This window comes from Syngnathoides biaculeatus, chromosome 18 (genome assembly GCF_019802595.1).
Source record: "Syngnathoides biaculeatus isolate LvHL_M chromosome 18, ASM1980259v1, whole genome shotgun sequence".
NCBI lineage: Eukaryota > Metazoa > Chordata > Actinopteri > Syngnathiformes > Syngnathidae > Syngnathoides > Syngnathoides biaculeatus.
Genome location: NC_084657.1, coordinates 17,347,327 through 17,371,518, shown reverse-complemented (window position 1 = coordinate 17,371,518; position 24,192 = coordinate 17,347,327). Strand labels below are relative to the sequence as shown.

Here is a 24,192-nt window from a genome sequence, read left to right as displayed (position 1 = left end):
AGGAACCAAGTACATTTGAACATAACTTTGAATACACGCTGAGATTTTCAGCACTGGCACTCCACTGCAAGATATGTTTAAATCTGGTAGAAAACTAAGTCTGAAGTAATGCTTGAGCTCCAGAAGTTTCCCCCAAGAAGAGAATAATTCATGTGGAGGCCTTTAAGTGAAAGCTAATTATTTTTGTTGGCCTCAGGTATTTTTCTCTACTGCTTGCAAATGGTTAGATCTTACAAGATCTTGAACTCCTTTTCACTTCATCCTGCTGGAGAAACTCCTAAGAAGCACGTCTCTTTTAATTGTGTTGCAAACAAAAGCCAAAAGAAAAAGGCTTTAGTGAAACAAAAGCTGAATATCATATAATATGCAGAGGTGCACACAGGTGACCGGAGGAGAACAAGAAAGCAGATTGTTGAAGGTCGAAGAAAAAGTTTGCCTGTGTCTTTCACAGGTGAGAGCTGAAAACTCTCATAAAATGCCTCCTTAATTCTTTGCCTTTTATCCCACAGAGACCCACATCACCTTTCCCTTTTCCTCTTTTTTACCCCCCTTTCTTCGTGTTTTATGGTCCTTGTTTTGGAGGAAGGGGAATTGTTAAGGCTCTTCAGAGATTTATGATTTACAGGAATTTTTTTTTCTATCAGAGCAAACAGCTTTAACAATATTTGGCCTGAAATGAAAAGATGGGAAAAAAAACACCTGTCTTTAAAGTTGATCTTTTCCTTTATGATTGAGTTTTTGTGTGTGTGTGTGTGTGTGTGTGGTGGGGGGTGGGGTGGGGAAGTGCAGTCTTTTTAATAGGACTAAAAAAAAAGTCTCAGGATTTTTTATTTATTTTGTTTTTACTTTGGAAAACCTTCACAAGCTTATTCCCTAAATTGCTCCGGCACAGCTTCTGGGAATGCTTCAAAGCTTCCATTGCTGCATTCTGGAGAAGTTTGGCATGCAACGTACAACACGCATGTGCAAAGGTGGACGTACATACATCATCAGAAACTAAATTGATTTGGGCCATCTGCGCTAGTTTCATGTTCATAGAAGAGCTTGAAAATTAGCTCTTGCCCCTTCGCTGCTCACCTGTAACAATATTAATATTTGACCCAATTCAATCAGTCAGCAGGTGACACCGGTGGAAATGAAATTGATATCCAACGGCAGTTTTATTAACATTAACCCTTAAAATACTCAAGTTAACGACCACTCCAGTGACTTTAGTATGAACAGAAACTGCAGATATTGGGGTACGTGACCCAATCATATGAATGAACCGCTGCACCAAGCGTCTCGAAAACAATCCAATCCAATCCGCCTGTGGGGATGGAGGACACATTCATTGCAATTTTTCAATTCAAGTAACGCTTTCATAAATGAAAATAAATGCCTCCTGTACAAATATTGTATGATACTGACATTACGATGTACGGTCACTGACTTTTTGAACTTTTTCTGTTGAAATTTTCAAACTGCTGAAATGATTTACAAAAAGGCATCCCGGTGGAAGAACTGGTTGCAGCGTTGGGCTCACAGTTCTGAGGACCGGGGTTCAAATCCCGGCTTCGCCTGTGTGGAGTTTGCATGTTCTCCCTGACCCTGCGTATTCTCCGGACACTCCAGTGTCCTCCCACATCCCAACAACATGAGACATTAATCGGACACTCTAAATTGCCATTAGTTATATTTTGGAGTGTGACTGTTGTTTGTCTCTACGTGCCCGGCAATTGGAATTGCTTGGAACCACTTCAGGATCTACCCCGCCTCCTCCCCGATGACAACTGAGATTGGCTCCAGCACTCCCGTGACCCTTGTGAGGATCAGCTGCCAAGTAAATGGAGGGATGATTTGCAAAAAAGTTCAAAGAAATGAACAATTACACTACACTATCGCCACACTTTTTTTATTTTCCTTTGTAAAAAGTTAATTTGATTGTTGTTACTTTTTTTTTAATTCACAAAACAAAACAGTTTTTACTCTCGTGTTAAGTGCAGAATGCATTGTGGGTCACTGAGGTTAAAGACTGTCACTGGAGGACTTACAATACTTAAATAATATCTACAATAAAAGTGAGAAGTTTCAACTTGTACTCTGAACTCTGAGCTGGTTTAACGCGCTGCCTGACTGACGTCTCCTAAGTAAGTGCTTCTTCCCACTGTCAATCCCTCACAGCTTTGGTACTTAAACAGCTGTGCAATGTTATCACCTTTTCTCGCTTTTTGCATCAAAATTACAGCAGTGGGAGCAAAATTGTCTATGTGTCCGTTTGTATGCCCCGAATATCAAACTGCCACTCACTTTCACATTTACCTACACGTACACACAAATGCACACCCAGAGTTGCCTTCAGGGACCACAATCGACAACCAACTACCTATTAAACGTTTTTAGAAAAGTGTACGGAGAATAGTGTATTTGTTTATGTTTAGGTACTTACTGTACTGTTTGTCATGTCAACTCTGCACAAAGTTTGTGAATTAACATTAATATTGAAGTTATTGATAGATGTAAATTGTCTGGCATACATTACCAAGTAATGGGTACAGTTAAGCTAAGGCTTTTTTTGAAGTGTGGATAAGTGATATTCCTACCATTTGGCAGCCGCTCAAAGTAAGTTCAAAGCTCATTTTCTTTTCTAACTTAGTTACTTTTAAAATCACGTAATCAGTAACGTAAGTAAATTACTTTTCCAAGGTAACCGTGGGGGGAGTGGAGATGAGTTTATGAGTGTTATATCGAATGGACTCCTAAACACTTTTTTAACTGAAGTTCAGTCAAAAGCTGGAGGTCAAATTTTTTAAGAAACCATAGAGGTTTCGGGCAGCACGGTGGCTCAGCTGGTAAAGCATTGGTCTCATAGTTCTGAGGTGCCGGGTTCAATCCCAGACCCGCCTGTGTGGAGTCTGCATGTTCTCCCCGTGCCTGTGAGGGTTTCCCCTGGGTACTCCGATTTCCTCCCACATTCCAAAAATAATACGAGAATTACAAACTGTCAATGACGAATTCATCTTTGGGTTATAATATGTTATATTATGTGGCTTCTCGGTCTTCCTCCGACTCTGGAAAGATCTCGCGCTAATATCAATGGTTTCTCCGTCGATATGCATGGAAATAGCATTGAAATACCCCTCGCTGAAATACTTGAAGCCCTGCTGTCTGCTCTTCAACGATATTTCACTATTCGGTAAGCATGCGAGTGAAAAATCAGCTGGTAAATTGGACAATTTCACTCTTGACTTTCTGAGGTCGCAACAGTGGGGTGACGTGACTTCAGGAGGCGTGGTTAAGTGCCCTGTACGGAGGGGTCAATTGGCTGGCAACCAGTTCAGGGTGTCCCCCGCCTCCTGCCCGTTGACAGCTGGTATAGCCCCGCGACCCTCATGAGGATAAGCGGTGAAGAAAATGGATGGATGAATGGCATTGTGGTTTTGGAGGAATATAACATCATCCATGACTTTTCAACCAAGCATGCTGATGATGCTAGCCTCCAATCAATGCAGGAACTAATGGCTCCACCTCAGCAGTTAAACTCGAGCTTGCAGGCTCAGCAAAACACCTTTATCTGACAAACTCCCATCTGAGATTCGGTCACACAAGTCCCTGAAACAGCTCTACGGGAGCTGCAGGTGGAACTGATTGATGTCCAATGTGATACTGTCTTAAAAGAGAAGTTACACTCTCAAACTGGATGAGTTTTATGCTTCACAAAGGGCAGACAAAATTCCCCAAATCCAGACGAGGGCACAGACGAAGCTGGTGGTGTTTGTCTCTACATGTGTTTGAACTGACTTTTTACAGTGATGCACACAAAAAAAGAAAAAAAAATATCTAACAGATCCTAACTGAGTGATGGACACCTCAGATGTGTCAGTATCTGAGAATTGCAACAACAATACGGAGTATTCCACCTTTCACCCAATGTTAGCTGGGTTAGGCTTCAGCACTCCAGTGCTTTTTTTAAAATTAATTAATTAATCTTTAACATATCTTGGCTTATCTATTAACAGCAGTGATATATAGTGACAGAACAATTATTGATCTTCCATTTGATGCGAGAATGTACAATTGAGACATTGAGACAGGGTCATTGTTATTTCAGAATTCTGTGAGTGTGTATGCGTGTATAAACTGTGACATGAGGCTTTTCTTATGTAAAATTGGTGCCTTGGGACAATAAAGGGAGGGAAACACCGACTTAATCAATTACTGTGTCAAGCACTAACATTTTGTGCCCGTAAATCAGTATTCCCGTATATCTTGGTTTAACATCACTGGTTTTCTACATTGGAGCTTCCATTGTAGACATAAAAAAGAAGGCAGTTCTGGTGATTAAAAGACAGGTTATGGTGTTAGCAAAGTATATTAAAGTGTCTGGTGATTGCTTGTCTTTATATGTTCTGCTCTACTAATTATGAGCACAAAAGTAATTTAACAGTGCGTCGAAGGCTGGTCAATCCAAATTACAAACAGTCTATCAAGGGGGCGACACTTCAAATTGAAAAAGCAATTATAATGTTTTGGAAATGAAAGAAAGAGGATAGTAAATGACATACTGAATATATGGTCTTAACGTTCTACCTTAGTCATGCCTCACACCCATACAGAATGTGAGCGCTAAAGATGCCTGCAAATAATTCCTGGAAAAGTAATTAGACATCGGTTTCCGATGCTACGGGAGCAATGAAGATATTGTAATTACAGATCATACAAAAACGTCGCCTTCCACGAACTGAAGCTATTATCAAGTCCTGCGTTTCATGAAACCAAAAGGGCAATTTGTAAAAGGATATTGGCCTCTTTTGAGGGGTATAAAAGAGAGAATCCCTCTTGCCCGGTGCTCATCTCGCTTTTTCTGCCGAGGCACAGATTAAGTCCCTCAGTGGTGTCGTGATGGGGAGGACAAAGTGCCTACTTTTGTGCCAATGACTTATTTGAAATTCAAACAACCCTTTGCAGTCGTCGGAGCGTTCAGCAAGGACGAGTGACAAGAGGAGTCTCTTGCATCCGTCTGAGTGTCTTCGAGGTGAACGTCAATTGTGACATTAAAAACAACGGCGAAAGTAAAAGGTCCCGGGACTTGCGGAGGCGTTCATCACAATATCTGCCTTTAAGGAACCAATATATATGACGCAGATCTTACATTTCATAGAGGATGTACCTGACAATATAGCTTTGTCGATTGAAATCCAACTTTGATTTTTTGATTACAAGGTCTACTTGCTTGATTTGTTAGTTGCTTCTAATGCCCATTTTTTTCTGAATATGATTTTCTAGTGATTATCCTCGCTCTTATTCAAAGAAATCAAGAATAGGTGATAAGTTGTTTTTTTTTAAATTGGTTTCCTGATTGTTAATGTAGAATTGTTTTGTGAAATTCACGTAGAAGATATAGATTAGATGGTGAATCTCGTCTTGTCATGTCAGTTAGTAGGGAGAGGAACAGAAGTCAGGCAAATTTAGTATGGGATACACAGAGTATGTGTCGAGGTAGGAAGTAGAATGCGTGTGTCACATTCTTGAAATTTTTTTCTTTTTTTTTTTTTTTTAAAGCAAATTTTCTTTTGGGGGGTGTCATCTACCTGTTTGTTTGGTCAAACCAACTCATGTTCTATTACTACACAATGGAAAAATCCAGTCACTGTTAACATGGATATTTGACTTCTCAAGGTGTCAACGGCAGTGAATGTGTTAAAAAAATGAGTCCACTCTTTGTTTTGCTAGGTCCAATTCTTATATTGTCACAGAGCCGAAGATTTTACGGGACTGGAAAATCAGTCTCACTGCTGTAAAACAGTTTGAAATATTAACTCTGCTTTGAAAACAAGGATGATTTCAAGACTCGGAAGAGACTATTACCTCGATGCCCATAATGTCTGGAGTTGTTCTCATTTTCCTTGAGATGAAAATGGCATCATGGTTTGATTGTCTTAACGAGTTCCTGCAAATTTGTTGGGAAAATATTGGTGACAAAAGTCTCCCTTGCTAACGCATTGTTTGACAATTGTAACGTTCAAAAACCCCATTTGAGTTTTGTTGTGGGAATTTGCCCTCATATGATGGTTCCCTCTGGTTACAAAGAATATTAGGGCACTTCTGTTGCCTCTAAACCATTTTACAATTGGTACAAATGGGTCATAAAGCGGCCAAAATAATCACCCAAACTATTACCACATCACTTCTTCAATGCCTTTTGTTGTTTATGGCAAATTTTCATCCAAATGTCCCAGCACAAATTGAAACTCAGACTAGACAGACTAGAAAATGTGTTTTCAAACTTCAATTGTCCAATTTTGATGAGTCTGTGTGAATAGAAGCCTCAATTTTCTGTCCTTGGCTGACAGGAATGACACTAAGTATGGGCTTCTTCCAATGCGTCTCATATTTCTCAAGACTGGAACCATTTTGGCTACTCTCGCGTGATCTCTGCCATGGGTAAAATATTTTCCACCATAGAACTGTCTCACAGGGAATCTATCTATCTATCTATCTATCTATCTATCTATCTATCTATCTATCTATCTATCTATCTATCTATCTATCTATCTATCTATCTATCTATCTATCTATCTATCTATCTATATCTATCTATCTATCTATCTATCTATCTATCTATCTATCTATCTATCTATCTATCTATCTATCTATCTATCTATCTATCTATCTATCTATCTATCTATCTATCTATCTATCTATCTTTTTGGGGGGGTACTTTTATTTCCCCCAAACCAGCAGATTTCTGGCACACACCACAACAAAAGTATTTTTGTTAAAACTTCAGCTTTGTTTCTTTAGTGTCACAATAAAAGTGAACACTATGAGGAACAGAAAATTGCAGGTTCGAGGCCTACAAGGGAGCAAAAATAATCAGAATACTAACTAAGACTGCAAGAAACACCACAGAGTAAAGTATCAAAAGAATAGGATTTCTGAAGCAATAGCAGTTGGCCCGTGAGCCATGTCATTGCTACCCTTGAGCAAGGTCACAAACTGCAATGCTAATTTGCAGTTTGGATAGATCCATACTTCTCTGACATCTATTCCAGTGTATTTACATGTGTATGCATTTTAACGTATGAGGGACAGTTGAAGGCTTCTGCTATTGGTGGCATTTGTTTTCAGTTGCAAATATCTAGTAGAATTGGTAGTGGCCTGATGAAAACCTTTTTGACATAATGACATGCACCTATTTTCATGCTGTCAAAACTGTGTATTGAAAACAGGATTTAGAACACAATCTGTTGAGCACGTAAGTTGATGACTGTTGAACTATTCCTCAAACATTATCCAGCCATCCATTTTCTCAGACGCTTATCCTCACATGGGTCGCGGGGAGTGCTGGAGGCTCTCCCCGCTGTCAACGGGCAGGAGGCTGGGTACACCCTGAACTGGTTGCGAGCCAATCGCAGGGCAGATCAAGACAAACAGCCACACTCACAATCACACCTAGGGGCAATTTAGATTGTCCAATTAATGTTGCATGTTTCTGGGATGTGGGAGGAAACCGGAGAACCTAGAGAAAACCCACGCAGGCACAGGGAGAACATGCAAACTCCACACAGGCAGGTCCAGAATTGAACACAGGACCTCAGAACTGTCAGGCCAACGCTTTCCCAGCTGAACCACCGTGCCGCCACACGTAATTATACTTGAGACAACCTTACTCGTTTACTTTGGTTTGAAACATGAGCAAAGACCTAAGTCAACAGTTTGTCTCATCCAAATTTCATTGCAAACTCGCAATGTTTTACTTTGTTAGTCATGAGTGCATAAACAAAATATTAACCCCTCAGCCACCTCCACCCTCAAATAAAGATACAAATGTGATTGACAGGTGCAGTTACAAATTGTTATTATTATGCTATTTGCTGTCGTAATGGACAAAAGAATTGCAGCTAAGTATACACGGGAAGTCACACCGGGGTTGTGTATTTGAGCAAAAGTGTGTCTGCTCCTAATCCTCATCTTCCTCCCAGCAGGCAGAAGCAACATTAATCTGCAAGCGCCTGTGCTCACAGGCGTTTGCAGCTCAGACATCTTCTTACACCGCCAGTAGCACTTTGGAAACACTCAGCATCTCAGCGCGCCCATCAGCATGTGCTTGGAAATGTCACGTCGAGCAAGACAAACCACCACCAGCACATGGGGCAAAACCCCTTAGACAAAACAGAAACAAATAAACAAACAAACAAACAAACAAACAAAAAAACTGCCATGCAATTCCGGAGTCTCAGTAGTAGCTCTGCTGATAATAGGAAAGTCTTTGGGTGCTTTTTCATTTCCAATCTGGCACAGCTCTGCATTGGAAATGCCACGAATACACCCTCAAGCTCAACCCCTCCCGGCGCGATACGGGAAAAACCTGCAGAGCACATCCGCTGTTGAATTTGATGTTCAGGGCTGCCTTTTACGGCCGCTCTGACGGAACCGGTCGGAAATTCGCTTGTGCATGCAGTCACTTGGACAAAAAAGTGCCGACGCACACAAACGCACACACGCACACACACACACACAAACAGACGAGTGAGCCAGTGGGCAGAGAGAAGGGATAATGGAAGAAGTGTAAATCCCATACGTGCTTAATCCGGACACTTACAAGAGAGTGTGATTCATACTCTATTACACTCCACTAATGGTGCCGAGAGACGCCACGGCGCGTAATCAGTCAGTAGACTTGAACCCACAAAATAACATCCATGAATCCTCTTTACGGGGACTTAACTGAAGAGGGAGTAAAAGGTCAAAAATCAACCTTTGTGCTTATTAGCTATTAAAAAAGCTGGCGACTTTGTGCCATGCCCACATTTATTTGCAGGAATTCAAACCACTTGAGTTCAGCTAACCGGATTGGAGCCAAGGTTAATTTAGGGTTTTGAAAGGCATGTTGTGCAAATATGACGGGGTTTGAAAATGATGGGAGAACGCCGTTTGTGTGTCTCCCAATTTGAGTCGGCAAATGGAGCTCATTTGTGGGCTTGCAGCTTTTAACATGCAGACTGACAGTCAACAACAATTCATGCTCGGGTCTCATTTGGTGCTGCAACAGCAACACCATTCATTAGATGAAGACTTAAGACGAGATCTAGACCAGCACTGCTTAAAGAGTGAGGCGGCCTTCCCCTGGGGGTTGCAAGTGGACTCCAGGGGGAGGCACAGCAGCTTGGCAAAGATCAAGTGTATCCTGCACATGAGCAACAACTGATACAGGAAATCTATTTGGGCAAAATGTTACAATTTTCACCAAGGGGGTGTACTCGCCTTTGGTTTAGATGATGTGTACTGCATTCTTTTGAAGGGATACTGTCAGTTGATGTACACTGACTACACAGCAGCAACGTGTAATTCCTTTAGTTTTTATATCATTAAATATTTACAGATGAGCGCACTCACTTGAGAGACACAAAACATGTTTTTCAAACATTATGACGCATTTGGCTGCTTAGGTCTCACTAAAAATAAACAATGCATGGAAGGAGTGAGGAGAAACAAACAAAACAAAACTTGTGTGGTGTACTTGTTGTCTCAATATAGGTTTGGTGTTCATGTGTGCCAAACACACACAAACTGACCCCACCCACACAAGTTCCTAGCTCGTGTCAACTCACCTTTCTTGTCGCCAAAGTAGAGAGTTTGCTGTGCTGGGTTCGACCACTGGAGGGAGGTGTTGTCGTTGTACTCCACACGACATGTCATGTTGGCCGTCCCGCCTTCTGTCACGGTGACATTCTGAACCAGAGGATGCTGACCGCTGACGCCTGAAACACAGAGAAAATGGAACACAAGACACTTCATTTGTTAAATGGGTCCACATGGTTCATTGCGTCGACTTGATTAGATCATGTTATGTAAACACACTAAGGTGTTGGGTGTGTATATAAAACACATTTTGGCACGTCCTGAATTGGACCGCTGCATAGTAGATCACGGGGTGCATTTAGCCTGCAGTAGCAACACTGAAACCTTGCTACACGGAGAAAAACAAATTAAAAGTTGATCCCTGAGGACTTGTGTGCATGTGTGGGTGGCGCTATGACAGAAAAACCGAGACGTGAGAAAACTCTCCTTTTACAGGTTTCACTCGAATTGCAAAGTCAAGCTTTCAGCACCATGGAGAGGTTTGTAGGTTTTCAGCACAATGGACAGCTGCTGCTTGGCTGCACATGTGTTGTCCACGCATCTATGACCTCAACCTCATGAGGTTGTTTATTTTATTTTATTTTTTTAATGTGGGAGGAAAGCCAGAGTCAGGAATCTAACCTCCAACCTCAGAGCTATGAGGCGGAGGTGCGCCGTTCTGCTCGTATATGCGTTATATTTGTGTGTATTCCGAGGGAGGGAACAAGTAAATAAAAATAACCATAAATCTATCCCTGTTCCCATCCCCAGAGGATGGGCTTTAAAGGCTGTGTGAATAAAGGCTTAGGTTAGGAAGATTATTCATTCCTGACTTAACTCTCATCTTAACCCCCCCAGGAGAGGATCATAAAGAAAAAAAAACACATAGGGGAAAGAAATGAGTAATTTATTTGGAAAACTAGCACATTCAAATTAAATGAAACCCTCAAAGTGATTCAAAGTCCTTGTTTAAAGTGAGCAGAAGTCAGACTTTTTCATTGATAGCCCAGGTAAGATAAACAAATGCACAAATTGAGCTTGTGTGGGAAACTGAAGGGGGAAGTGGGGGATTGTTGGGAGGAGGTGAAGGAGGAAAGGAGAGGAGTGTAAGTCAAAGAGCACGGGTCATTTCCAGCGTTGATTAAGGCCTCCCAAGGTTAATCATGCACGGAAAAGATAGAGAGGCAAGACGAGGAGGGGGCAAATGGATCGGAGCTTTGGGAGGAGAAAAATATGTTTTATTCATGGAAGTTTTTGCATGAGGCGTGCTCTGCCCCTATGATTTACCAGCTACCCACTGCTGTCCTTGCGCTCTTTATTGCTTCCTCACTGCACCTCGCTTAATTTTGCTTCATTTTTTTCGCCCAACTTAACACTGACGGGCTCCCCGTACGTACAGTTCAGCCCAATGGGATGTATTTTATTTCCTGTGCTCTTGCCACAAAGGGAAAGTAATATTCAACCTGCTCCACTGATGGCACGTGCAGATGATGTTGGAGACGCACTCAAATTGGGTAGATTAGCCCAACATTGAACTCAAGTAAGGGCTGTATGACTTAAGATTAATATGACGAAACTGAAAGAAAAAATAAACCTCCAAATAATTACTTCAGTAAGAGTGAGTATTCTGTGAAAAAACAAACAAAAGAATAGTACGGTTAATAAAGGCCGGTATTTTTGATCCTGGAATGGATTATTGCCGCTTCAATTATTTCCTGTGGGAAAAATAGTTTCAAAATCCGGCTAAACTTTTATTACGGTGAGTTTGTTTGCCCGCGTGCAATGTCATCTATCCAGCTTGGTATTGTTTCAGGGATGTTCAGATTTTGCAACATCAGCGCGACATTTGCAGAAAATCCCTTTTGTTTAAAATTGAGGGCATTAGTTCTATTCAAGAAGCAAAACTCGTATGGTATTTTACAGATTAAATCAACAGTTAAAGGAAAAAAAAAGGCGAATCCAAAACTAAGATCTACATTCAAATCAATTTGATTGTTTCTTGTTGAATATTTAAATTAACTGAGAAGGTAGATTTTCATTAGCTGCAAGGTATGGAAAAAAAAATCAAATCATGAAGCATCACATTGTGTCTAGTCAGTGAAATATAGTACATGAATCTCATTTATTGAATTTAACTATTTAAATTCACTTTTCCATCTTGCCACTCTCGGTTGGTCATTTTGTTTTGTTTTGTTTTTTGTAAATTGAGATGCACCTGTATTTTGAAAAAGGAATTCACTGTTCAAACAAATTGAAACTAATTTCATGAGGGTGAGGTTCCCTTTAATAGTGGAAATAATGTTTCTGTCCAATCTCATCTTATGAGTGAGGATCCTAAATAAACTGAAAAAGATGGTTAAGTATTATTCAAATCCATAAATTACAAGAAAACAACATTTTAAGCGTGGGACAACCCATTCATTTTGAAATGTTGAAAGTGACAAAACACAAAATACATTACAAACACAAAATACAAGTTAACACCCTGAATGGAATGGAATGGAAACGCCATCTATTATTTTTTCCCCCCCAAAATAACAAGTTGCAGCACAAGGAGGAGGCCCAATGACATCCAGGAACACCTCTGCACAAATGCCCCACTGGGATTGAAAGGGCCATGATGGTTCTGTTAGAACAATGAAGTCGTGTGTGTGCTTAATTGACCAATGGAGGAGCTTCTTGGGTTCTCTCTTCTGCCTACCCAGACCTGATTTAAATGTATCTCCTGAGGAAAGAAGGCAGCTGCTCTTTCCTGATTTCCATGTCTAAATTTAGATCTTCTCTTCAACTCGGAGCTTTCCCCTACTTTCTTTTCCAGTTCACACGCATGCCGTTCAATTCACTCGTCGCACATTTCCTATTGGACTTGGTCCCTGAAGGATGCAATTCCACATTCTTTGCCTCTTATTTTCATATCCTCCCTAGTCTTTCCCGTTTATCTTGATCTATCACTTCTGCCGATCTTTCTCTCCATTGTGCTTTTCAAGAGCACAGTACAAGAGGGGTTGTGTGGAAGGGAGGTTCAGTTTAATTGCCTTCACATCTGAATGACATGCCAGTGCTGAGCAAGTCAACAGTTTCCTCATCTGCATGACATTAGCGAGAGATGCAATAGGGAAATTAGTTTTCTTTCACTTACTGCAGTTTGAACTACAGCTTTCCAGATGGAGCACTGAAGGTTAACATCGTCTCTGATCAAACGGCAAATATTTTTTTCCTCCACGTTTCAACCCCGCTATGGCAGACATGCTAGATAAGAAAAAAGTTAAGACTGAAGCACTCGTTAACATTCATTTCCTTTCTCAACCATTATGGGCATCTATTCACCAAACAATCAAGGCTGGCCACAGAGCTTCCTGACAATCACTTGGACTTGGAGCTCCCGAGCACTCATTACAGCCAGACCACCGCACACGGTGTCAATACTGCATCGAGATTTATTTTGCTAGAGGAACAATGAGTGCCGCTACCAAATATATAACCCTGAGCGCTGACGGAAAAGCAAACTAGCAGCCAACTAATAGTAATAAGGGAGTATTGCACATGCTTGCGTTCTGTGCTGCGGCATGACCTTTCAAGCAAGACTCTTCTAACTTTCTCTATTTAGGCATTCAGAAGGCATTGAAGAAGAGGGCAAGTGCAGCCAGACAGACGGACAGCCTGGAGCTGCTGACCTTTATGTCAGGACTGGAGCTCAACTGAGCTGTACAACTATGATGTATAACCATAAAAAAATGGATTGAAGGAGACCAAGAATTTTGGTCAAACCTGTTGCTTTTTAAGTTGCTGTAAATTAAAACTCCACTGATAAAGATCACAAAGCTCTGACACATCTGCGTTCCATCATGCTATTACTGTTTGAAAAACATCATAAAAACAACCCTACTGTGCATCAGCAAATGTAAAATTTGACCTTTTCCACAAAGAGCTCAAATTTCCTATTACACAGTAGGGTAGAGTCAGAATCAGTGGATGTGTGTATGCGATATGGCCAAGAACCTTCACCACGATAGCCGCTGGAGGCAAATTTGACCAAAGTGCTTCGTTTTAAATTCCAAACAGAAGATGTGAGGTCACAAAAAAGGGAACAGTGACCACTAAATGTAATCAGTTCGACCTTGAGACAAAAGGTTGTTTGTACCAAAGTTGAAGAAATGCAATGCAATGGAAAGAACATAAGGATATCTTAAACTCATAATGCCTGTGGTTATTCCATCAACAGAGATGTAAAAACTAGAGCTGTCAGGCACTCTGTAGAACCATTTCTTGGTAATAGTGAGGCGTGATTTTATTACCATTACAGCAATAAAAAAGTGAAGTAAAATCTTTATAATGTTTAATACTACCAGCTACCATATGTTCATTTTTTCCCCTCAAAGGCATGGTCTCAGTCTTCCACTTTTCCATACTTCACATTTTCCTCCTCCATATCAACCACTGAAACAATTACAGGTCATCGATAATATTCGACCAGAATGCACTCTGACATCTAAATTGCAATTTCTTACAATTGCTAGAGATACAAATGTCAACATTTTGCAGAGAGCGCTGAAAGGATTCTCGCAATAGGTAGAGAAGAAATGGCCTTGCTTTGTAGACATGCTGTTATTATGAGCCAAACCAGACCAACCAAACAGCCTTTGCCTTTTCCACATCACGGAACCCACATACAGTACATGGCTATGACTCGCTATCTATCCTCTACAATCAAAAAGGTATAAAGATCTTTTCCCGGATTGGATATTATTGTGTTATTGTAATGTTTGTTGATACAATACGACAAACACACAAGCCAACGTTAGCTGAATGTGTTGCTGTGGCTTCGCTTTTAATGTTGCAGTATTTTACTGTGCAGTTGCCATTTTGTTGCCACTGTCCATTTTTTTCTTTTCTTTTTTTCCTGCCCGAATTCTCCTTTTAATGTAATGCACCCCCACCAGAAATGATAAACAGCAATCTTCTCCTCCATTGTTGTTGCATATTACTATGTCTCGTTCCGACTGATGCGTTCAAGTTGCTTGGGTTATTGCAGTTTCCTGCAATATTTTTTACTGCAAAACTGACTGACCAAAATCAAAGACTGGAGCCATGTAGGGCTGGTACTAGGGAGTGAAAGAAGAGATATGGCACATTAGGCACATTTCTCGTCATTTTTGTCGTAATATTTTTGTGTTTGCTGTTCTTTGTCATTTGTTCAGTAAATGTTTCAACTCTACAGTTATATAGTATATTGCCGTTAAAATATTAGTCCCCCGATCCTTTCTTTGCACATTAATCACAATTAGAGTTTTTACGATCATCAAGCCACTATTAATGTCACAAAGACTGCCCGAGTAAATACAAAATGCAGTTTTTCTAAATGATCACCAGATTTGTTGAAGGGAGAAGTCACTTAAATAGTTAAATAGTGGGAAAGATATAAAAAGGAAGCACATCAATGCCAAAATGCAAAGAAAATCAGGAACAAATACACAAAATGATTGAATTCTACCAGCCGAGAAATTTTACACGCCAGTTCGGCCTGAACCATTGTCTAAAAATGCAGAAAACTGGGAACAGTGGTAAACGTTCCCAGGAGTGTCCAGCCATCAAAATTAATCCATGAGGGCAACTGCAACTCATCTTGGGGGTCACTAAATAGCCCAGAATGAGATTGAAAGAACCGCAGGTGTTATTGGCCTCAGTTAAATTCAGTGCTCATGATTCAGCAGTAAGAAAGACCATGGACAAAACAGCACCCATGAGGGAATTCCCAGGGTGAAAACCATTGCTGAAAAATAAACCACAAAAGCACTTTTTGCCAAGATTTTGGAGAAAGATTTTGTGAACTGGAGTCCAAGATTGAGATTTTTTTTTAAAGAAATTAAGCAGCCGGTTATTTCTTGAGGGGGGGAGCATCACTTGTCAAAAAACATTGTAAAATGTGCAGATGTCAGTGTAAAGGTCTGGGGTTGCTTTGCTTTTTTAGGACCTGGATTTCTCACTTTAATTACTGTACTAATTAATTCTGCCATCTACCAAAAAATCCTGCAGGCGAACGTCGGACCATCAGTTTGCGCCGTTAAGATAGTACTCTTTGGTGAGGAGCAGGACAACAACCCAAAACGTACAGAGAATGCGATTCTTAATAACTAAAAAGTATTATGGAGTGGCCGAGTCAAAGTACCGACTTAAATCCAATCAAAATTCTGCTTTTCACTGGCAGTTCATGAAAAGATCAGAAATCAGAAAGGTGACAAATGCACTTTTAGAATTTTTTACAGCACTGTCCATATAATATATAGCTTTTGACTTGTGTGTCCTTGAGGACAAAAAGAGTAACACGAGTATTAAGCAAAATCCCCCCCTCCACCCCATGACTTGTAGTAGCCTCTTCTAACAATGACTTGTGTCATTTTGACAGAGGAGGGCCCCATAATGGGTAACCATTCACAGCCGTGGCCCCGATGAAGAGGGCGCATGGCTCCGTCACTTAATAAGGTCAGCATGTTGTGAGCTGATCAAGTCCCCGTGAGAAATGTTACCTGAAGTTAAACTGTCGGCAGAGGTGGTATAAAACAAACAAACAAAAAAAGCCTCCAAAGAAGCCAAGACATTTTCTTTCCACAACATTAAATAACCTCTCGATCAATCTACACTGTGGTGTCAAAATAAAACATCATGAATGTCAGATAATTTCACAGCCACGCTTTCTCCTGGACATCAATATAATTTGCCCTCGATTCACAAACATTACTTTGAAGGGCGAAGATATAAACCTGAGTGGAACATATTCAAGGTGAGATCAAGTGTCCTCTTCTCCAGATTCAGGGATTGCACAGTCCTATTTTTGAGCCAAGGGCGCAAAATGGATGGGTTTAAAATGGAGCTAAATTGTCCTTGATGAATACTGCATAGACTGGTGGTCTCTTTTACCTGGCAAAACTGTGGAGAAGGTGACAGCTGCGAGGTGAGTGAGGGCAAAAATAAAACAAAGGAATAAACAAAAACCTTACAGATACTTCTCTCACAGGAGAGGGAAGCAGGCTTCCATTTATGCATGCATTTCTTCATCTTTATTTATGCTCACCTTGTTACTGAAAAACATTTGTGTGAATTGTGTGACTCGTGAGTACGCTTCATAATTGGACCTCACGGGCCACACTGGAAGTGGCCCCTCGATAAATTTTCAAACATTATACAAATGCTTTCCCCACTGAAAATAATCAATTCAAAATAGTGGTTACACTGTTCACCACAAGAACAGAGAAATCATTTTGTAGTGCTTCCACAGGTTTTTTTTTTTACAGACGACAAAAAAAAAAAAATTGTGTGAAAAACAAATTAATTTTTCCCTGGTTTTTGCCCATAAGGACAGATTTCCTCAAAGCGCGCTCTTCAACTGTGAGGCCTTCAGAGGCATTAGCAACCCTTCATACGATTCCTGCCTTAATTGGTTTTGTAAATGAAATGTCATAAAAGCATAAGGTCAACGGAATCAGTTATAAATGGGGGAGGGGAATTCAAAATGTGTCATAGAAGTGACAAAGAGGAAAAATTGCTTTATTCAGTCACAAGAAGCAATCCACTTTGAGAGGTGAGGAGAAACTGTTCACAAGGGATATTGATACTAATCACCTTGACTAAACCTAAATTCACAAATTGCCAGAATCAACACAATTACAGTGTAATTATTTGCTATGTGCCAATGTGTTGACATATACTTCTCAATGAGGAGTGAAATGTGTCATATCCCAGAGGCAGAACTTTTCCTTCAAGATGAGAGGGGTGCTCGTACGGCACCGCTTATAATTTAGAACGGTTTGATGGATATATTTAAAAATTAAAACAAATAAATAAATAAAAAAAGGCATGCAGTAAGGACTTGCAGACAGCTGTTTGACACTAAATCTTAGTTGGTGCATAAATACAATAATTTGAGAAAAAAATTCATAACAAAAGCTACATTTGTAACTATGCACATATATTTGGGTGTTTATTGTTACAAATAAATTCCACTTATTGCTTGTTATTTATTTTGCTACCCAAAGTTGTGGCGTTGTAGAGGGACAAATATCTATATGGATATCGATTGTATCACATTGATATAATATTTTACGTATGGGTGTTTGCCATCACATATTACCAATAGTAAGTTTCTTTCAGCTTGTCCCTTTCGGGGTCACCACAGCGTGTCATCTCAGATGAACGCACATATGTTTGGCACAATTTTTACGCCGGATGCCCTTCCTGACGCAACCCTTCTCAGGGAGTGGAGGCCCCAGTGGGATACGAACCCACAACCCCTGGTTACCAATACTGTACGCAAAATGAGGATTGTGAGTTACTCAGTGGTTCCTGAATCATGTACTGTAAATAAACTGCCTTTGCTCTTTGATGAACAAAAGCACATTACCCATTTATCCAGAGTTTTATTTATTTATTGAGAAAGCAGCCGCCTCTTCAGAGTTATTGTGGAGAAGGAACAATGAAACTATCCTTTGTGATACTAAAACAACCACTCATACATGACAAAATAATCTTACTAATGACAATCAAAACCAAAGGGTTGTTGTGATTGACTTAACATAACATCTGTTTGTCCTATTTGAAGAGGGAGGGATTTCCTATACTAGCAGTTTATGTAACAAAGATTGATAGCCAGGTTATGGGCAATGATGTCTCATTATTTGTCAGATCCTGGCCTGTAGAAAGTGTAAAAAAGTTTAAATGGATTCGGCAACCACATTCAAGACGGGCAAGGGTGTCAGCAATGATGAAGAGTAATGGGATCACACATGAGGTTGCATTTACAGTACTATATTATTACTGCTACTGATTATGTGAAGGCAGAAGGGAAAGAAGATGATTAAACGTAGGAAACCGTTTAAATACAAGATTTTGGGTTAAAATATATATTTCTATACTGTGTCGAGATCGTTTTATTGGAGTAGATAGCCAGCTTTATTGAAAGTCTAGCAAACCTTTCCAGTACTTCACACAGAGGTATCAGCCATCAATTGGGAGAGGATCTATTGTCCTCCTGTAAAAATCGTACACCTCTGCTTCTCATTTCGTAAGGATATTACCTGTAGGCATAATTGACGATGGAATGCTCCAATTTTATCAATTTTAAGAAAATTATCCCTACATGGTGGTTGTACAGAGCGTGAGACACTACTGACTAAGGTTATGTGTATATACAGTTACTGAAACATAGCGGTCATGTGGTGCTTAATGCACACAAAACATATATTTAATGTTTGATTTCTTTGTTTTTAGTTGCTTGTAATCAGGTAAAGCACATTGAATTACCCTGTGTATGAAACATGCCATACAAGTAAATTTGCTTTGCTTTGCTAAAATAGGCTAACCCAGCAGTCGGCAACCCGCGGCTCCGGAGCCTCATGCGGCTCTTTCATCCTTATAATGCGGCTCTGATTGGCTTGGGAAAATAAATTACAAAAAAATTTTTTTTTGTATTTAATTGAAGTGCGTTTTATTTGTGTTAGTTTTTATATTATTTTAGTTCTAAATTTGAAGATTGTGATCTTGAAATATTAAAATATTAATTAAATTATTTGATATTATTTTTTCGTCGCTCAAAATAGACGTCACACTGCGGAAGCGGGTATACCCGCTGAAACGCCGTCTATTTTGAGCGACTTTCAAGCCCGGCAAAGCCAATGGAGAAACATGCTGCGGTAAAGTAGTAAAAGTTTTTTTTTTCTTCATTTTAGATGTGCGGCTCCCAGTGTTTTCTTTTCCGTGGAAACCGGGTTCAAATGGCTCTTTCGGTGTCAAAGGTTGCCGACCGCTGGGCTAACCTATTGATCAGTTTCTTGCCCATTCACAGCAACCTTGACGATTTCCACCAAGCAATTTGGTTTAGCTTGGTAAGAGTTGTACATTTCTACTGTGAAAATTGGTGGTGGCCCAGTACTATACTACTTTTCTTACACCATTCCATTTCCCAAAGGATAGGACTAGACATATTTCAGTATGTTGATTGAGTGACAGAACATTTTGTCTATTACGTAGAGACGTGCCAAATAACCGAGCGAGTGGAAGTCAGAGTCCAACTGATCCACTTGATGGAAACAGCCATCCATCCATCCATTTTCAACACATCTTATCCTGGTTACGGGTTCAGTGCACTGGAGCTTATCCCAGCCGACTTCAAGCTAAAGGCAGAGCACACCCGGAACTGGTCGCCAGTCAGTCACAGAGCACATATAAACACCGTCACTGAGTGGGAACTGAAACCACGCTGCCTTCACCAAAGTGTACCACGACAACATCAGTGACCTTGTTGGAAACATATCTTTTAAAACACATTTATTACCACTCAGCCAGTCCATTCCATTATACTACATATAGTATGAATTAACTATGAAACCGAATAATCGTGAACGTACATCTGAAGCTAATGCTTCCACTAAGCGCTATATTTCATTTTGAAAATAAACAAGACATGGTACCAGGCACTGTCCTGAAATGTCCGTGAAGAAATAAGACTTGGAATCTTTCTTTCCATGTGATTTAGAGCTCCACTTTAACGGCTTTAATGGCAGGGTGGCGCCGACTACCGGAGACAAATTCCTTGTGTGTTGTACACACTCTGCCAAAAAAGATTATTCGGATTATGACATGGAAGAGGGAATGGAAGGCAGATGGTCCAGATCCACCTTCCACAAGTAAGCTAAAGTGGACCACAGGGAACCTACAAAAAAGGTACTGAAATGTGGGACAGTAAAGGTTGGATATTTGGGAACCCATTACAGAGGAAATGCAATATACAGTACTTTATGTGTACCATTCCTAATTTGCCAACTTTAATCGTACTGCTTGGTGGAAACTAGGCAAACACACTGGACATCTAATTATTTAACTAAATAGAGCTAAACTAAACATGGCCACCACTCACCTCTGACTTTGCCTTTGGAAGCCATCACTGGTGTTCCCAAGAAGACAAAAGGTAGGGTTGAACGGAATGCAAGAGGAAGGAAGAGAGAAAAATAAAAATAAAAAATAAAAAAACAAAAGAAAAAGGGACAAAGACAGAATACATGATTAGACAACTGCTGAAACAACAGTGTGTCTCTATATGAGGTATACGAATATTTTATCAAGAGTCCCACAAAACTGCGTTTTTCAACATGCCCACTTTAAGTTAGTCCACCAAAATGTGGGCATCTTCCAAAGATGTGGCTATCCTGTTGCTCTGCTGTTATTGATGAGTTCATGCTCTGTGTCATCACAGCAATCATCCATGCAAACACCGCTGAAGGTTCACACTCGCTGCTGACTGACAGGAGAGTAATCAGTCACGAAAGGCCCAGACAGGACTGTCCTTCGAGAAGAAATAAGTTATGACATGAGGTAATCCGGCAGGAGGCTTGCTGAAACGCATAAAGCTCACAAAAAAAAAAAGAGCACCACAAGAGAGAAGACAACCAACCGTCTCCTCAGAGACAACAAGGAGCGAAACAAATAGTTAGATTGCCTATTTCTGTGTGTGCATCGCTGTTTTTGTGTGTTTCACACGGCTTTGCCCAATTGATTAATCTATTGGAATGCCTCCAGTGAGGCTGAAAACCTCAAAGAGACAGTACTGGAAAAAAAGACAGAATGGGAAGAACCAAGACAATTTCAGTCTACGTTTCATGTATCAAAAAAAAAATACACAAAAAAAGACAAAAGACCTGGCACCACACATGAAAACATCCATAAAAGCAGGTGGATGCGAATTAACATATCCGTTTTGCTTCAGGGAAGTTCATGTAAAGGAAAGAGTAACATTAAGGAAATTAATTATAGTTAACTTAGTATTGGCTCACCCAAAATGAGGTGAGAAGGGGGGGGCACACAAATTGCTTAGAAGCCCTACGTGTGGGGCGCTCTGCAGTTTTATCTGATTACAGTTACTAAGCAACAGACACAACAGTTCCACATATCCCAGGAAGCTGATATTGTCGACACTTTTCATTTCGTTCTCTCGCAGTCCTCCATTTTGGGAATGCTATATGCAGAGTGATTGTAATGGCCACTGATTACAAGTTTGCCATGCGCCTGATTGGACGCAATGCACAAACTACAGTTAGGGCATTTGGACATACAGGCCCTTGGTTGACAACAGACATTTGTTTCTAAAGGTGGCTACATAATGTTCTGCAGTCTGATCAAAATTTAAACTATTCAAAAATACACTTAGTATTTGTTTGAAAAAGAAACTGGTCGGAAATACAAAACAATCAAATACAAAACTGAGTAAATGGTAACTGCCATAACGAAGAGTGGTTTCTTTTGTTGAAGGACACATTTTTATGTTGCATGCCCTTCGTAACCTTTTGACGATCATAATAATCATAATAATACGTAATAATATGTTCTGACTGTTGTAGAAAAGACCAAGCACCATAAATAGTTGACATCAGAATGTGGTTGGTAATAAGGAGACAATTTTGCCACGAGAAGTTCAGACTATCCACAGTACTTGAGTGGTATTATTATTATGGTATATTATACAAGAGTGGTATATTAGCCGATCAGCCAGGACAAAGCCTTTAAGCAACGGGTATTTGAACAACAAGAGTAGATAAACACATGATGACAGAGAATATGACTTGCTCACAAAAAAAAAGAAGACATATTACTGGAGTTTACCGAGTCACTTACTGTAGTTGTGACACTCTTTGTCTGCTTGAGTTTATTATACTGCCCCCAGTTGCCATATTGCATAAATGTAAAACTGCAATAAATTACCGTACTTTCTCGAGTTTAATGCATCCTGAAGTATAATGCGCACCCCCAAAGTTGACCTAAAAAATAACAAATAAATAAAAACAATAATTAAAAAAAAATAATCAGGAAAAACCCTTCTACCAATGTACAATGCGCACCACCAATTTGCTGCTACCCATATGATGACAAAATTAGGAATAATCTGTATTTATATTTTGTTAGGTTTGTACTTGTATTGTTTTTAAAAACCTGTCTGTATAACAATCATTAATAATAATGTGCATGTGCTGATGTAGCGGTAATATAATCTCGGGACAGGCCACAAGACATGCTTGCCCTGGTCCCTGCAATTGTCAGAACAGAAACCCTCAACTAAAATAAATGCTCAATGATGGCACAAGATTTTATTAATACTGTTGATAACACATATTACAGTCTTAAATAAATATTTAACACTGTTTGACTTTAACATTTTTTGCATTAAATATTTGTGCATAATATATTTGTGCATAGTGCAGTTTATCCTCTACATTACACATCCTTGACCAAGACTTCAAAAACAACATCTGGCTCATCTCCAATCTGAAAAATATCCATCGTAGCTACATTTAGTGACTTGGTCCAGTTCTAGTGCATCCTGAATTCATGAACACAGATCCTATTTTGCTCCAACAGCATGTCATCCTCTGTATAATCCATGGCATTTGTGGGGAAACATTTTTTTTAATCCCAAGAGTTTTCAGTCTTAAAAATATAAACTCTTTGACATTGTTCATTAAACACTGCATTAAATATTTGTCCATAAAACGTTTGTGCATAGTGCAGTTTATCCACTACATTACACATCCTTGTCCAAGCCTTCAAAAGAAGCATCTGACTCATTTCCAATCTGAAAAAGATCCATAGTAGCTACCTTTGGTGCATCGCTGTGGAACTCATCATTGATGATTTGAAATATTTTTTCAATCCCAAGAGTTTGGCTTGCGCAGCGCAACCTCTTCCCCTCCATTTGGCTCCAATCCATAGCATCATTCACTATGTCGTCAGGTGGCTATCAAAACAATGCTCAAACTACGTAGAAAAAAAAGCGTAATGTGCACATTTAAAAAAAAAAAAAAAGAGCATTTCAATTGTGTGCTCGCTCCCGTTTATTTTTAATGTCCCCATGACGCTCGTATTACATAGTTTGCGCTCACGTTGTTTTGATACCCACCTGAAGCCACTGAGGCGAGCTATGTTTGTTTTGGACTGCGGGGCGACTTCCGGCATCAGACACGAGTGATGACATTTCTTTTAAAAGCAGCTGCACAACTACCCATTATAGTCGCCATTTTTTGTCTTAGTTTAAGTTTAAAGAAACTCATGGGCAGTCGTTTCTGATCTTGGAGGAGTAGCAACAAGCATGCTACGCTAACAATCGTAAAATGCAAGCGTATAAATATAAATGCATATAAATGTGTAATATATGACATTGAATATCATATCAAAATGTATATGTATATATTTTTTACCACCCTACGTACCTGTATACGACTATACAATGTGATTGTATTTTTTGTTTTTCATCCATACCTAAATATAATGCGCTCTATTAATTTTTGGAAAATATTTTTGGAAAAATGTATGCATTATTTTTGAGAAATTATGGTAATCAAGATGAAAAAACTGGATTAGGGTTATGAAAAAAAAGGAAAAGGGAAATAAAAACATCTTTTATTAATTAATATTAATTTTTTACACTCCATTACCACAGATTGTTATTTTCCCTCAACTGAAAACACATTTTTATTGGCTTTTTGCGGATGCTGAAACATAATCATTGTGACTCAGGGCTAACATTATGAGCAAAAAGTGGGTGCGCTTTGA

General features: G+C 39.8%; 1 protein-coding gene across 4 annotated transcripts in view; it reads right to left on the bottom strand.

The window, feature by feature from the left end:
* The window catches only part of LOC133491734 (cell adhesion molecule 2-like), a 286,042-nt gene that overhangs the window by 51,517 nt on the left and 210,333 nt on the right, over positions 1-24,192 (bottom strand). For 3 of the 4 annotated variants that reach the window (XM_061803281.1, XM_061803279.1, XM_061803283.1), the window contains one exon: positions 9,594-9,743. In XM_061803281.1, coding sequence (XP_061659265.1) covers positions 9,594-9,743 — 150 coding nt within the window. Of the gene's footprint in view, positions 1-9,593; positions 9,744-20,509; positions 20,537-24,192 lie in introns of those variants that run through there. The other variant, XM_061803280.1, reaches the window with a different exon arrangement.